The following is a 17,187-nucleotide window of genomic DNA, read 5'->3' on the forward strand; positions in this document are numbered from 1 at the left end:
TGGCTTTATTTAAGGCTGATTCTGCAAAGTTTTGTCTTTATCCTGTGTGAGTAATCACACATTGCTTAATTTTATGCTTTGAAATCGAACACATAAACCTGTAAGAACAAGCCCTTTATTCTTTATTTCTTCTTATGGCAGAGAAATAGCTTTGCTGTCCTGCAGCTGCTAGGAATGATTTGTGCAGGAGAACAAGCCAAAACATCCTGGGGATGTCTCTTGTCCAGCTCTCTGAGGAAAGCTCAGTGTATGCAGCACTGCAATGGGTTAGGACCTGTATACCTAAAGCCCAGGTGTAATGTTTAATAACCAGAGTGAATTTTCAGCAGAAACTTGCACATTTAGGACCCTGATACCTTATGGTGCCACTCATCTTCCAGCACAGTCTGTGTTTGCAATGTGCTCCAGCCAAATGTGGAATGTGTGAGATGGTTAAGCTGGGCTGCCCAGCACTGCACAAACATGAAAACCACAGAGTTATCAAGCTGATGGTCTTGGTGATTTTGGGATTTTCCTGGACATCCAGGTCATAACCTGGGCCTTTCCTGTCACTGTACAGCTGCTTTGCTTGCTGCTAATTGCAGTATTTAGTTGTTTGTTTCTATCTGTCGGTCTGTTTATATACAAATGAAATATAAAGAAGTCAATGCTGTTAAAACCATTTGTGTGGGATTTTTTGTTATTATTTTTGGGCATTTTTTGTTTTTGTTTTTTTGTTTATTTCTTTTGGTTGGGTTTTCTGTTTTATGTTTTTTTTTAAAGAGGCTAAGTAGTCAGTGTGGTTACATTAGAGAGTGCCTTCCTTGCTGTATTGTGCATATTAAGGAGCTCCAAGGTAAGCACAGGAAACATTAGGCACTGCTAATGAAGTTTAAAGACTTCAGCTGAATGTCTGTGGGTTGCAGATATTGACCCAACTTTTAATGTGAGCATCTGCAAATTTTAATGTAAATTTTGAAGAAGGTGCAAATGGATTACTTACAGAGATCTTGTGTTTTACATATTCTGTCCTCTTCAGTGGTGTGGATTTAGGTTTTTTGGCTTGTTAGCCAGGAATAACGGAAGGATCTTTCCCTGAATAATAATAATAATAATGCTATGGAGGTACTCAAGGATGGGATAAAGCTTCTTGGAATGTTGAGGGAAAAGAAGGTACAAACATAATACCAAAAAACAAATATGAATTAAAAGTCCCCGTGATCATGAATGGTTTGAGGGAGCATTTTAAAGATTGAGCTGGAGCAGAGTCAGTCAGGGTGCAGAATGCAGCTGTGTTTTTGTGTCTGCCAGCTCCATGCTGGTTGGTGAAAGTTGTGGCTTCTTTCTGAGCATCCTGAAAGCTGTTGCATTTCTCTCACTGCTCATCAGGCCTTCGATTTTTCCTGTTGGCCCTGCCTCGGGTGTGGCTGGAGGTGGGTGAGGCTGTTAGGGCGATGCTCGCTGGCCCTGGCCATTAGCAGAGGAGCCTTGCTGGGTTATTGAGCTCTCAGGAGGCTGTGGGGAGGCTGAGAGCTGACTCTGCTGCTCTGTGGCTGATGAGAGCCCTGGCTCTGAGATCAAATGAGGGCTGAAGCAGTGTTGCTTTGAAGGGCTCTCATGCTGTGTCTGTGGCAGCTGCCATGTGATTTGTCATGTTGTTTTCCAGGGTGCTGTATGGGTAGATGTAAACTCCATGTTTCTAGTTTGGCAGCCCTAAAGATGGAAAAACAGGGACTTCTCATTTGAATGATGTACATATCCGTGGCTATGGAAATCATAAACTCTTGCTCCAATTACCACTGGTGTCCTTGAATTCTTCCATTTGATTATCACAAGACAAGAGAATTTTGCAACTGCTGTGTGGTTTACAGGACAACACTCTTGAGCTTTGTAGAGCTGGAGAAATAACCTAAAAATATTATGAGGCAGTCTAACAATGAGGGAATTCATTGCCCCAACATGGCTTGTCACACGTTACTCCCTGCAGACTCCATGGGTTATTCATTAGTATCTTTAAAGCAGATGACCTCAGTTGTTTTGCTGGGGAAAGCAGAGAGAGATTCCCAAGTTGCCTTATGAGAGAGTGTGCACCAACACAAGAGAGATGGAAATGTGTTCCGTGGAGATTGAGCCTGCTTTGCCTGGAAAGGAAACACCAGCTGCCTCTGAAAGGGCTGGAAATTCCTGTCACAGGAGATATGGGATGGAAATAGAAGTTTTAGACTATATGTATGTTAAAGTAAGTGGAATATGTTCAGTTGTTTTCTTGGTTTTCATAGAGGTGTATAGGTCTGTGTAGCTAAGCATGTAAGTGCTTGCTAGAGTTATAGTATTACAGTATATAAGAGTTTATTAATGAGGATTGGCGTTGAGTTTGGACTTAGGATCTTGGAGATACATAAATGACTGTTTCAAACATGCCAGACATTAAATTTATTGTTTGGTCTCACTTAGAAAAAATCTTGCAAGAGGAGAAGCAATTTTAGGAGTTGTTAGAATTTAATGTCTGAGTGCACTTCTTCCCTGTGACAATCTCACATCTCAGAAATGTAAAGCTGCTTTCAACTTTTTGCAAACAATCAAAGAGAGAGGACGCTTGTAGAGAAGCAGTGGGATATAAATGTGGTGTATGCTTGAAAGTTTGCTTTGCTGGTGTGGCAGGGTGCAGTTTGCCCTGTGTGCAGCACAGAGGGGATTCCCATACCCATCCTGCTGGCTCGGGGTGCTCACAGCCCTGGTGAGGGCAGGGCATGGCTGCTGCTCTTGCTGGCGCTTTGGAGAGCAGCTCTGTGACCCCAGTTCTGCTTTCACAGCTTCCCCAGGTGTTGTGGAGGAGCAGCAGCTCTGGGGGAGGTTTGACTCTGCTCGCTGGTTTGGGGTTTGAGCTTGCCAGGTCATTCATATCAGGCCACTCTGGTTTCCTTCTGTGGGGACTTGCTGTAAATTACTGTTAATTTCCCATGAAAAACTGGTGGAGCTAAATGTGGCTCCGTTAGATGTGCTTCACTGGTGTGAGTTTGCTGCTGGAGTAGGGCAGGAAGGTGTCTGGGTGACAGCTGCACTCTGGGTTAGCTGGGTAAAACAGCTTTTACTGACTTAGCTTGAGTTATTCAAGGAGAACTAGTTTCAATGGTGCAGCTGCATCTCAGCTGGGGCTTCTGTGTTGGCCTAACAAAAAATATTCAGTTAGTCTTTGCTTTTTAAAACATCAGTTTGGTGTTTTACTTCAAATGTGGCTTTTTGGGGGGCTAGGATTAGGTAAAAACAAGATGATGCTTTTGAACTTGAGCTCAACTTTACAGAAAGATGCTCAGAAAAGTACAGCCTTAATCTACTCTCAAATATATTTCCTTTAATTTTTAACTTTTAATTAAAACTTTCACAGCTAAGTCAGCAATTGTCCATGCTCCAGCTGTTTTACAGGTAGCAGAAAACATGGCCTTATTTCACCTCTGTGAGCTAGGTGAGCAGCTATGGCCCCACTGCTGCTTTCTCAGTCAGTTCTTGTTACTCCGGTGCTGTGGCACAGTGCAGTGCATCTGTCTGATCTGTACAGCCCTTTATTATCCCACCCTGCATAAGGAAGTTCTGGATGCCCCAGATAAAGCCCTGGCAGTGCTGCAGAAGGCTCTGGGCAGGGATGGAGTTTCCTCCTCCTGTGTGTGTGAAGCAGGAGCTGCAGCAGCCCCTTCCCTCTGGAGCAGCCCTGGGAGCAGTGACTCAGGAATTCTGCCTCCTGAGGTCTCTAGAAACTCCAGGGAAAATAACTGTAGAAAGCTTCTGGAAGGTCTTCAGTCCATCTGAGGACTTGACAAAGTGAAATCAGCATTTCATCCTGTGACATCAGCATGGAAAATACAGAAGCAACGTATTCAGTCTGGGCTGAATTTGGAAGTTATGTCTGTTCCTGCATTTATGCTGTCAAGTCTTTATTATGGCTTGCATCATCTTGATGTTGAAACAAAATCCTGCAGCCACTTGTTTTATTTGCCCTTACAATGTTTGTGTTATTGAATCTTAAGTTTAGGCACCCATGAAGTTAATGGGGTTGGATATCTTTTTGTGTTCTTAGGTGTAGGCTATTTTAAAGTTTTTAAATTGGAGCAGCACTCACTGTAAGTACATAAACATGAAATCATGCATCTTTTTCCTAGTGAGGTTTCTTCAGTGCAACAAGTCTCATTAGCTGAATATCCAGGGTAACTGCAGTTGTTTCATTTGCCCTTAAATTTCTTGTGGCCACTCTTGTACAATTCTTGTAACATGTTTTTCAGGTTGGAGGAATTGTGAGTTTTAAGGCAGACTTATAATTAACTTATATTTGAAATCACTAGCATATAATTCCTTGTTGGCCTTCATTCTGGTGGTATGGATTGGAATGCAATACAGCATTTGCTTCTCTGTGTGGGTATGACCCCAAATGAAATCTCACATGAGTCAGAATATTTCCCTGTCTCTCAGTCTGAGGTAGGTGCCACATTTCTGCTCCATGTTTTTGCAGCTCTTATTGTGGATTTTCAGCTGGTTTGTGTCTCAAGCAGTGCCCAGATCATTGCTGGGTTTGATCTCACTGTTAGTGCCATCTTTTCTGGAGATTCTTCTGAGCTGCATTCATTCCTTTGACAGGTCTAGAAATCAAAACTCTTGCAAACACAAAATTTCCTTCAGCACTGCTGTTGGTGTGAATGTGTATTTTTAAGCCTGGTTTACTTTAAATGAGCTTTTTTTTTTTTTGGAGAAACCTGCTGAATTAAATGAGAACAGCATCTGCATGGAGCAAGATAGCAGTGCTACTGTTTCACTGAGGGTTTGTGGTGAGTTATTTGCTGATGACTGATGGAGAATGGAGCAGCTGGGCAGGGCTGGTTACAGACCACATCTGTCTCCCTCTGTACGACATTTAGAAGAGAAGGTCAAGTAATTCTACATAAAATGTAGAAAATTGTGTTCTTAAAGGTGTAGAAAATGCTGAACTTTTAAACATTTCATGTGTGTTAACTCCTTAAAAATGTTTTGTAGGACCATTTTACCAGTTACAACCTTGCAATGGAACTCTCCTTGATAGATTTGGTAGTTTAAAGTACAACTACATTTTTTGGCCTTGATGTCAGGCCCAAGGTGTGGATTTGCAGGGTGGTAATGTTCTCTGAATTTCACTATACACAGATATCCTGTGTTTGGGGTTTAGCTTTTTTTGCATCCCTTTGAAGCAAGGTAAGGTTCCAGCCATGTAAATCAATGTTTTTCCAGTGGCAGATGGTGCAGACCTTGCTGCAGTGGATCTGTGTGGGATGCTGACGATTTTTGATTGTACCTTGCACAGTCAAGGCGAGTTTGGCAAAGGACGCACAAGTGGCTTTTGTTGCTGCAAGCCCCCAGGCCCCAGATACAAAGAATACTTTGTAAAAATGCTTAAAGGAAGGAAAGAAGGGGAGTTTTATAGCCTTATGATTCAAATGTAGGGGATATTTACAGGGTAAATGAAGTTCTCAAGTACAACAGATTTTTTCCCGTTGTGATTCCAGGAGTTTCCTTGTGCATGGTGAAGGATGCAGTGCCTTACCTGTGAGCCAGGTTTGCACACCAGTATCAGTGGTTTGCAAACTCATAGGGTGATATCCTGGGGGTAGCTCAGAGCCTGGTCACTGCTGTCCCCTGGATTCCCCTGGATTTGGGAGCTCTGCTTGTGGCTGGCCAGGGAATTCCCATCAGATAGAATAGCACAGGGCTTGTGGTCTTTCTGTGAGGTCAGCTAACTGTGTGGGATTGTTGATAAAACAGTAATACTAATTGCCACTTATATTTCCTCTACTGTGTATCATGATATAAATTTATTTTCAAATTAATTCAGGCCTTACATATCAGGCCCTAACTCTACGACAGGTTTGTGAATGGCTCTTGCTGAGCAACAAGACAGAAAATGTGCTCCATGCCCAAAGAGTGCTACTGCCTTTAAGAAAACTATAATTTCTATTTGGCGTTTTTTTTTTTTTTTTTTTTTCCAAATTAATGATTCCATTTCCCCCTGGCCCTAAGAAGAATTAAGAGGAGCTGGTCAGAGGTTTTGCAGCAGCCCACGTGTCATGGGGATGCTCCACTTTCCAATCCTCCCTGGTTACTTGGCATTTTTATGAGAATAAAGTCCTGTCTGACTTTCCAGAGTGCAGCAGCAGTGCTGTGATAGCAGTGCAGGGTGTCCCTGGGGCTGCCCATGGATCACAGGATGGGTGGCACAAATTTCGGTGGTTTCAGCAGTGGGAGAAGCAGGACTGCCCCCTGTGTGAGTGATCCTGATCTCTTTGTAGGAGATCCAGACTGGCCAAGTCAAGACTTGTGTGTGCCTGTTGATCTGCTTGTGTAGAGCTTATAAAAACTAAACTTAGCTTTTCAAGTATTTCTAGGCTCAGTATTATTACCTTTGGTGGTGACACTGTGAACCAAGCATAGGGGAAAATATCAAGCTGAAAGGAAATTGTTCTAATAGCATCAAATTGTGTTTCCAAAGCAACCCCAGCCAAGGAAATCCCAAGAAATCCTTTTGTAATAACTTTGCATTTTAAGATCAGTTCAACACTTCTGCAGTGTCAGCTTTGATGACTTTGTGCTCTGTTTTTCTGCCCCTTACTAGCAGAGACACTTCTTTTCCCAGCCTAGCAGTGCAGCCTGCTCTCTCCAGGTCGCCCTGTTCAGTCAGCAGCAAGTTCATATTTAATAATTTTGGTGAAATTTGGCTTTGACTTTGACCAGCTGTTGCTGTTCCACTGGCTCCTTCAGCCAGTGCTGCCAGGATTGATGGTGTCTCTCTGATCCAGACATAAATGAGCTGCTTTATTCCTGCCCAGACCCGAGGTCCTCCTTGAAAGGGAGTGGGGGATGTCTCTCCTATTTCTTTTCATGGTGAGCATGTGAAAGACTGTGGTTTTTGGGGCTGTCTGTAAATAAAAAAAGAGATGATCCCTGCTGGAGTGAAAATCATAGCAGTTCCCTTGTATGTGTAGGTCCTGCTGAGAAACTTGGAACAGCTTTCTCTGAGCTGAAATTTCCTTTTTCCTTCTAGGATGTAGCTCATTTAATGAACTCTCCCAGCAGCTGAGCTGGGAAGATAGCTGTATCTCCTCCTTTTGTGGTTGTGCAATGGCAGTACAGAACTATTTGCCTGCTGCTGAGACTGCTGAGCTGCCTGCATTGCTAATTCTGTTCTGTCAGCAATGGCAATTAGTGCTTCAAGAGGTTAATAGCTCAGGAGAGAGGCTTTGTGAGTCAGATGGTCTCATTTGATAATGATTGTTATAGTCTGCTGATTTCTTCATGTGATCTAAGATGAAATCACGAGGTATGACAGAATACTGTGATTTTTTTATTATATTTTCTTATTATGCAAAGTTGTAGTAATCCAGCCAACCTCCTGACCCACCAGAGATGTGAAAACTTCTGTGTTTGTTTTCTGCTGTGAACTCTTTCAGAGTTGCTGTATAGGTGTCTGTAAACTATTGCCCAGCTTGTCCCTCCTTGAACCAAGTACAGCACTCCACACTTGCAGGGAATTTTGGAGATGCTGTTTCTTTATGTTGGTGTGCTGAGGCTGGAAGAGAGTCTGGGCAGGAAACTGAGATCTGAAATAGTCCTGTCATTATGCATTTAATTATTTATTTTTCTCCTGGACATCTCCTTGGTATCCCTTGTGTTTTATTGTGACTTTCAGACTGGCTGGGGCTCAGAGGTGTCCTGGAGATGCTCTTTGCTGTGGGGTGGGAGGATGTTGTAAGGTGCTGTGTGCTCCCCAGCCTCTCCCATCCTGCCCCTCCAGTGCAGTCCAATCACCCCCACTGAAGGAGAATAGCAAATCTCATTTATTTGAGCCAAATCAGTACTGAAATATAAGGTGCAAGTGACACCATTGGTAAACTTGGGCTGACATGAAAGGTCAAAGCATTATTTATCTAAAATTTTATTTCATGCTCTTTCCTGCAGTAAGTCATACTTGTATCTCCCCTGTCAGAAGTTTTATTTTGGTGGTGCAAAATTTGCCTTGAACTCCCATGAAGAGTAATGTATTCATGGATCATAATTAGGATGATTGAACTGAAATTCATCTGATTCTTGCTGTAATTTATATTGTCATTTCAGTGCTAGAATTTTAGACAGCATAGTCATTTTTAAACTAGAATTTCCTTCCCTTTTTAGAAGGCTGATTTGTAAATCAGTGGCTCTGGAATTTTATCTTATTTTAGTCTCATCCTGATGTTGTCATAAACCCTATTTTTATATACTAGTAAGTAAAGAGGGATGAATAGCAGATATCAGAGTAAGGTATTTCCCAAGAAAGGCCCTTGGTCCTGTTTCCACCAGTGTTGGTGCTTTGTTTTCCCAGTAAAGGCCAGGCAGCAATGGAATTTTTGTATCAACTGATTATATAAAAGCATGAAAATCTGATTTTGCAAAACATTCTGCTCAGTTAATGAGGTGAGAATGTTGAGAAATGATTCAGTACTTATAATTAGGAACATCTCTCTCTTTCCTCCCACCCATTCCTTTTACCAGGTGTTTTCTTTGGCAGGGATGTAGGGCTAGGCACTGGTGCTGGAGATGAGAAGCTGCAGCCTGGTGCTCATAGGATGGCTTCAGTGTCTGTAGGGCTGTGTCAGGGAAGGTTCTGCTGTCTGTAGGGGCTCAGTTTCTATGGTGATCTGTTTTCTGCTTTCTCCTTCCCTTCTCTAGATGTACAGTTTTAGCTGGATAAATTAAAGATGCCTGTTCCATGCTGCCACAGATTGCAGAGTTAGGAGCTGCTACCCAGCATTTGGTGCTTCAGGTTATCAGCATTTGTCTGCCAGGCTGCTGCCTTTCCTAGGTCAGGAAACTCTGCTTTGTGTAGCCTAAAGGAATCCAGCCTGCTGATTCCTTCTGCTAGACAGCATTTAAATGCTTTCCTCTTCCACATTGACTTTGCTTTCTGTTAATTCCTTGGAAGGAATATCCTCCCAGAAATATCCTATCCTATCAGAAATACTGGGGGGTGGGGAAGTTCTGCTGCATCTTGGGGATGGAACCTGGTCACAGTGTGGAATGCATTCACTCTTCAGCTGTGTCTGAGGCTGGAGCTGTGTCTGAGGCTGGAGCATTTTTGTGAAACTGAAAAACTTACCTGATTTCTGACAGGGTTTTGGATTTTAGCTTTTTGTTTTGGTGTTTTGGTTTTTTTAATAAAAGAATTCTGAGAACAGGTGTATTGTGCTATGTTTGAATATATGAATCTTATGAATTATTGATTTTAGGATTTGAAATTGTGATTTGAAATTACTATTATATGAAACCATGAGTATGATTTCTGAAGTTTTACAAAGTGTCTTTTGTTTCAAACCAAGTGGAAAGGAAACTGTTCCTTAGCCTGCTACTTGACTTTAATATGGCACCTGTACTGTCAAGTCCTGTTTAATTTTGGACTTACAGTTTGTGGGTTTGTGCTTGCATTGCACAGACACTTGTTAGCACAAACCTTCATTTCACCCCAGAGTTCCTTGCCTTGTGGACTGGGGATCCAGAAGGGCTGAAAGCAGCTTGCCCAAGTGCCCAAACCCTGCCCTCTGCTGTGCGCTCCTCTGTGGTTACACAGTGCAGCAGCACACTCTGAGTAATTGTTTTGGGCATCTTCTGTTTTTCAAGTCATTTATCTCCTGGGGAGTAGGGAAAAGATTATATAATTAATAAAGTAATGTAGCACTTCTGCACTGAGAACATTAGCAAATACATATGAAACTAACAAAACTCAAAGAAAAAAAAATAAGCCACACAAGCACAAATTGACTACAAAGAGCAAAGCTCCTTGTCTTTGTATAAAGTGGATTCTTAGGGCTGGCAGTAACACCCAGTGGTGATGGAGAAAGGCCAGGTGTGGGAGCATGATATACTCTGTAATGGGAATGATGAAAGTGAGCTGTTATTTATTTATTTCATTCTTTCTCCTTTCCCTTGGTTTATGTGTGTGGGCACAAGCTGCGCAGGAGCTCTGGGGGTGAAGGCCCTGCTTTGCCATGTGCTGAGGGTGAAACCATTGGTTTAGGCTGTTGTGAATTCCCCATGTGCAGTGTTCCTAAGGATCATCACGGGTTTAGGAAACAAGTTGTTTCCTGAAGTCAGCAGGCACAACTTCCCAAGGGTTTTTCCTGGGAAGCCAGTGAGAAGCACAGGGAGAAGAAGAGAAAACAATTCTGATCTCTATTCTCTGCTCCTGTTTTTGCACACGTGGATGTGTTATGGAGATGTTTACCCAAAGAGATTTGTTAATTGGACACAGGTGAAAGTTGTTTTGAGTGATTAATCAATCACTCAAAGCTGAGTCTGTCTGGAGACAGTCACAGGTTTTTCCTTAGCATAGTTTTAATATAGTATTAATGTAATATAGTATATAATATTAACGTAATATAGTGTAAGTTTTTAATTATAAAATGTAACTATAATTTTATATATAATATAGAAAACATATGATATAATTACATTGACTATTTTATTAATAAATAATCATAATATGACATTATATATAAAATATAGATATAATTTTTATTTTAAAAATATAGCTAAAATATTATATTTCTATTATACTTTTTATTATGAAATGTATTTTTAGTATAAATTCTTTTAATATGACAATTGTTCCTCCTTCTGAATGTTTGCCGTGTGGGGGACACCCTGATATCATAGTCCTGCTGCTCAACACATTTTACCATGCCCTCTCTTGCAATAAGAAAGCAATATGAAGTTTTTCATCAAGTTTTTCAGAAATTGCCTAGCATTTTCTGAAATACTAACAGAAACAAGCAGTTTCTATTTTTCTGTAGTGGGAAAACTGGGTTAATAAGGGGGGGAAAGCCCTCTTTGAGGCAGAGGAAGCTGTACATAAAGAAGTTGTGTAAGATTAGGTGGTGAAGCTGCATGACCAAATGCGGTTTTCTCTGCCATCAAATGCTTTGACAGATATAGTTATTAAAACATAGTTATTTCGAAATAAGTTAGTGGACTGAGAGTGTTTTGCAGTGTTGTGCATGAGTGCACCTCCAGAGCCAAGAAGCTGCTTGGTTTGCTGTGGTGTGAGCTCAGTGCTCTCCAGGCACAGCAGGGGCATTGCTTCAGGAACCTGAACACATTAAAAATGTCTCAGCCTTTTCCTTGTCCTACTCAAGAGCTGTGTTCCTGTGTGTGTATTTGCATGTTCATGGGACTCCGTAAGTGACCAGCTGGTTTCCAGTTTTCCATACATCTTTAATTGATTCTTGAATATGACGTACCAATTGTATCTTCACTCTTTGAAAAGTATGAATATGCTTGCTGGTTTTGAAAACAAATAATGTGTTTGCACTGTGTCGCTTTTATGAATAAAGTTTGTATGAAAATGGTCATTAATAGGAATCTGCTTTGTTGTTGGGTTTTTTCCTTATATCAGGAGGCCATTTCAACCAAACCTTTCAGGTTTTTTTCTTTTGGCATTCTGAATATAATAAATTTTAATCTAGCCATGTTTGTAACTACAAAGGAAGAGCTTTTAACACTTGATCAGGCAGCTTTGCCTAAATTAACACAGATGGGCCAAAGTATTCTCTTTGGGGAAAAAGAGGACAAAAATGGTTCGATACTATTATGCTACAAATGCATTTAGAACCTACTTAAAACAGTTACTCCAAGTAATCTTTTTGGATAGTCAAATTTTTGATCTTTCTGGAAATGCTGGTTTATTTATTTTTTTTTTTTTACTTTGCAGATTTTCAGCATTCAATGTGTATCTTGGAATACCTTCTGCATGGAAAATGCCTTTTTCTCTCTGTGTAGGCAATAAAATTATGTTTGGCAGCCATTTATCAATAGAACAAGTTATTCACCTCAGATGTACTAATTAACTTGCCTCTTGCTTAAGGCGTTGTCTGTTAAACATGTATTTAAAAAACACAAAAATATTTTTAGTGTCATTAATTTCAATGATTTAACTATAGTTCAGCCAAAGCTCACCGATCTTTTGCTGTTGTTTTTGTTCTGCAGTATGCCAGGGTCTGGATCCCTGATCCAGAGGAGGTGTGGAAGTCAGCAGAACTCCTCAAAGATTATAAACCTGGAGATAAAGTCCTTCAGCTTCGACTGGAAGAGGGCAAGGTAAGTCTGTGTATGGTTTGTAAGCTGATAGTTCTTGCTCTCAGCCCTGACCTTTCTATTGCAGGAAGCTCTGCTGTCACAATATATCTGTATTTAGGTGTGTGCAGTTGGCTTTGTCCACTCACTTTCTGCAGCATTTTTTGGTGCGATAAATTTTACTGTTTAGTTACAAAGATCAATCAATTCTGCCTTGTTTTTAAAATAAATTAAAAAGCAGTTGCTTTTATCCACTGCCTGTTATGCTCAGTTGCATCATCATCTTTTTCTACTTTTGCCATTAAACATATAGCCCTGGTTTGCTGTTCCAGGGAGATGGGGTTGCTAGGAGAACAGTGTTGCAGGGAAATAACTGTGGCTTTTAAGTTGAACAAAACCAGCAGAAAATGAATAAAGATAAAAAAGGCAAGGATTAAGGGCGTTACAAAGGAAGATGCTGTGTGCTGTGTTGAGAAATGATGACATGTCCATGTACAGCTCACATCATTTGAGTTGGTTTTTTTTCATGGAAATAGCAGGTGAATAAAGTGATTTTAGATCTCGAGACAGATGCAATTAGAACATCTGTATTAGAGATTAATTTATATCTGAAAAGTTCTAAGCAGCATTTCTTTCAGTGTTTGTGTTCTTCATGGTGTTCCGCCAACATTCCCGTGTTGTGTTACTGTGTATGAAGCTGGCTGTGATAGATTGGTGAAAATCTTCTTCCTCTTCCTGTTCCACTCAAGAGGAAAACAATAGGGAAAAGCTGGTTAGATTTATGATATAGTGTATTTAGGTTTATTTAAAAAAAAGATATGGCAGCCAAAGCATGGGGTTTGCTTAACTAATAGTCTAAGAAGGTAATGTCTCTATACAGTTGTACAGATAGAAAACCCTTCTGGGAAATTTTAAATGACATTTTTGGAGAAACAACTGCTAAGTCAAGTCACCAGAGAACAGAAATTGTTCCTTGTGGTTTTTCACCTTGTCATATTTTGGTTGGAGGAGCTGGGTGAGGGGAGCTGGCCAGCAGCTCTCTGAGCTGTCCTTGTGGTTTGCAGGACCTAGAGTACAGCCTTGACCCCAAGACCAAGGAGCTGCCCCCCCTGAGGAACCCTGACATCCTGGTTGGTGAGAACGACCTGACAGCCCTGAGCTACCTGCACGAGCCTGCTGTCCTGCACAACCTCAAAGTCCGCTTCATCGACTCCAAACTCATCTACACCTACTGTGGCAAGTACTGCCTTTCACACCCAGCCCTGCAGAGACTGCCCTGGGCAGCAAGGGCAAAGCTGACTGGTCATGTCTGCCTTTAATTTAAAGTCATTTAGTGATGGGAGATGCTGGACTGTTCTTAGGGAAATCACTGTTTGTGGTCATTAATGGGCTGGAGAATATTGAGGTTCAGAGAAGATTGCCTTCACTGTGTGTTGCTCTAGCTCCCCACTGGAATCTGTTTATAAAATGTGTATTCAGCAGTTTTTCCTTCACAGCGGGATTCCTGTGTGGTTGGTGTTCTCTGTAGGCTTGGGCTGGGTGGGAGGAGGATAACACACTGCAGATGCAGGAGCTGGCCTTGCTCTTGGGTGGATTTGTTGCCTACCTCTGCAGTGAGCTCCTCCATCTCTTTTAGAAGACATCAATTTCTTTTTTTTTTCATGTTTTGCAATCTGGGCAACTACAGAAGTGAATTTGTAACAGTTCACGAGCCCAGGCTTGTCTTATCACAGTTACAATTGATCTTGGTTTTAAAAAAACAAACATTTAACTCACAGCAGAGGTTACCCAAACTTGTAATTGCCTGTGGTATTTTCAGATGGCCAGAATGGAGGAAAGATACTTAAATAATCACTTTGTCATAAGTGCAAAATTGCAACTGGATGGTCTATGTTAAAAATAAACGTTGTGAGGTAGTTCAGGCTTGAAATTTACATCTGATGGTTCTGGGCTTTTTTCCCTATGTGTGCGTATGTTCCTTTTAAATCTCAGTGTTTAGTCAAACTACACTGCTAGCTTTTAACATAACTTTTCCATAAGGGAGGCAGCACATTAAACATGTTGTGATGGACAGACAGAGGCATTAACATCCTGCCACAGTTTGCTCACTCTGGCTGTTCCTGATCTGCAGGTGCCCAGCAGGGCACATCTGCTCAGTGCTGCTCTCAGCAGTGACCAGAGCACAGGGGACTGGACCAGATATTGCCACCCCCTGCTTGCAGCCAGACCTCGCTCCCATCGGAGGGGGAGATGATTCACACCACATCTCATCCAGCCATGCAGTCAGAGCACAGAATAATTCGGGTTGGAAGAGACCTCTGGAAGTCTTTAGTGAAGCTTCCTGCTAGATCAGGTTCCTCAGGGCTCAGACCAGCTCAGGTATCTGTGTGTTTGAGTATTTCCTCTCTGGGCAGCCCCTGCTGAGGCTGCATTGTGGTGCCAGCACAGGGAAACCACCCCAGCTCCCCCATGGAACACAGACATGATCTGTGGTTCTCTCCCAAGTGCCCCCCTGGCAAAGCTCTTGTGTGAAAGGGCTTTTGTGCAGCTGGAGCCTCATGGCCTGAGCTTGTAAGGGCTTTTCAGTCTCAGTTTCATGGTCCCCTAACACCACCATGCCCCCTCCCACCAGCCTGTCTGGGTTGTGTCCTGGCTGCTTGCAGACAGCATTACAGAGGCTTTCAAAAGGAATGTGTTGTCTGTTGGTTGTGTTTCCCTGTGTTTGGGAAAACATGAAAAAGGTGCATTTCAAGTATTCCCCAGTGCAGTTGTAGTTGTGGTTTTGGCTGGTTTGATCATTTCTCCTGGGCTGGGAGGAGGAGCTCCTTTAGCTCTCCATGCTTGGTCTGCCAGAGGGCCTGGCATGGAAGAGCTGGGGCAGCTGGTTTTGCTTCCACACAGGACCCAGGTGGTTGTGGGAGCTGCTGGGGTGTTTGTCAGGAGTGAGTGGAGCCAGCAGTGTGGGGCTCCTGGTGCTCAGAGGGAAGGAGGTGCTGGAGGCTCAGCGCTGCTGAGGAACGTGGGGTGCAGTGCTTGATCCTCTGGGGATGTGGACAGGGCTGTGCTGTGTTACAGGCTGAGCAAAACAGAGTTGGCAGGTCAGCCCCTGGAATCCTGATCCTTTGGCCACAGCATCACCTTCCAGACTTGTCCATCAGCTCCCATCCTGCTGCAGGTTAATGCCCCTCTGCAAATATCATTGCTTGGAGCTCAGCCCTGGGGGCTGCATTTGCCTCCTTAATGTGACTCTCACCTCAGCCAGGTCAGTTCAAATAGCCTGTGAGGGTGCTTTGGGCTGACCCACGTTATGCAGCCCAAAGGAGACCAAAACCACTTCATTCTATCAAGAGAATCACAGGAACAATATTGTTAACACTGGAACAGGAATGCATGGATGGATAGTTGTCCAGGGCCCTAGAAATGAATTCAACCGTGCTGTTTAAGTGTAACATGTCAAATTTTAAATTTAAAATTTCACTTTCAAGTAAATTCCAACTTTTAAACAGGAAACCTGCTGATTTCTCAATTTCAAGTCAGGCTTTCACCAGCAATTTAGAGGTGATTTATACCTTTGCATTACTGTTAGAAACATAAAATGAGGAATTAATGAAGTTAATAGGTTACAAATGAAAATTTGAATGCCTACATGGAAAAACTGCTGTGGCTGTGGTGAAAACTCAGTGAATCTTGCTGATTACTTCAGGTTAGTAAAAAGTACTGTCTTCTATGCAGGAGAGCAAAATTTAAATTAATAAATTGCTTATGTTTATGTCCAGTTTTGCCATAGATGGGTGTGTTCAAAGTAAAAGAATGGGATAGGCTTACTTTGAGCATATATAAAGAAGAATGGCACACAGAGTATCCAGAGTTCAACTTAGTGTAATTGTAGGAACAAAACCACACACAAATCTGATTTAGGAAAGGCCATATTTCTTAAAATAGCAATATGATTTAGTGGAGATAAAGTGAAGTTATATGTAAATTAATCTGGATTATAGCCCTGTGTGGCAGACTGATTTCAAAGTTCCACAGAAAGCAAATAATTCCTGACTCACTTGTTTTGGTTATTTCCAGATGGTAGTTGCTTGCAGATTTTACAGATTGCTACTGAAGTTAAGTGTTTTAATATGCTGGAGAGTCATCATGGGGCTGCTTGTTCCCAATTCAAGGGTTTATTTTTGCCAGCATAACCAAAGGCAGGAGGGAGCTGTCAGAAGTCTCACACAGATTTTTGTAATGTCTTTGAAGAGACTTGCAGGCCTGAGAGGCTCAGCTTGGTGGTGTATTTCACTTTTTACTGCTTTTTCTAAGGGCAGATGTTAAAAATTGACATACAAAATATTCCTCGAGTCCTGTAGTACTGAGGCCACTTCTGTCCCTAACCCCCACTCTAATTTTTTTGGTTCATCATTACAGCATTAGAACTTGGCAGGAATGTTTATAGAGATTTTTCACTGGAGCTCCTGAGTCATTTCAAGTTGTGGCTGATGGAAAAACACCAACCCTCCTACATGGGTGTGTCAAGGCATAAAACTTGCTGTGTGTTTGAGGAAATAGATCAAGGCTTCAGATCTCTCCCTAAAACATATCCTCTCGTTTCATGTTTTTGCTATGGTTTGTGCTTGATCTGTAGATGCATGAAAGGGTTTAAAAATTGGTTGATGCTCCCAGCAGTGCCAGATTGTAGATGCTTTCATTTCCCTTCTCCCAGCTTTTCCATGGAAAATTTCTTAGATAGGCATCACCAGACTAATCTGCAGAGAGCTGGGCCCAGCACTGAGGAAGTCTGTGTGTGTAAGAGTGAATTTCAGAGTAAATTTAGAAGCAAGTTGACTGCCATGGAAACGCTTCTGAAGCAGGTTCTTCAGGGATGGATTGTCCAGGCATGCTTGGTGCAGTCACTGTGCAGCCATCTGCAGCTGCATTGCCACTCTTAGGCACCAAATGAAGAAATTCTGGTTTTAAAATGTCCACAGATAAAATTAGAGGGTTTGTTTCTTTCCCCTTATCACCTTGTCCAGGGGGCACAGTGTGCGTGGCACAGCTGGCTCTCACTGGTCAGTGTTTCCACCCTTGCACAGAGCAAATAAACTT

The 17,187-nt window shown here is 42.1% G+C and overlaps 1 protein-coding gene across 8 annotated transcripts in view; it reads left to right on the plus strand.

The window, feature by feature from the left end:
• MYO5A (myosin VA) overlaps nucleotides 1–17,187 on the plus strand; it is a 100,851-nt gene that overhangs the window by 8,828 nt on the left and 74,836 nt on the right. For all 8 annotated transcript variants that reach the window (XM_063169665.1, XM_063169666.1, XM_063169667.1 and 5 more), the window contains exons 2-3: nucleotides 12,007–12,117; nucleotides 13,158–13,329. In XM_063169665.1, coding sequence (XP_063025735.1) covers nucleotides 12,007–12,117; nucleotides 13,158–13,329 — 283 coding nt within the window. The remainder of the gene's footprint in view (nucleotides 1–12,006; nucleotides 12,118–13,157; nucleotides 13,330–17,187) is intronic.

The sequence above is a fragment of the Melospiza melodia genome, chromosome 15, assembly GCF_035770615.1.
Source record: "Melospiza melodia melodia isolate bMelMel2 chromosome 15, bMelMel2.pri, whole genome shotgun sequence".
Lineage (NCBI taxonomy): Eukaryota > Metazoa > Chordata > Aves > Passeriformes > Passerellidae > Melospiza > Melospiza melodia.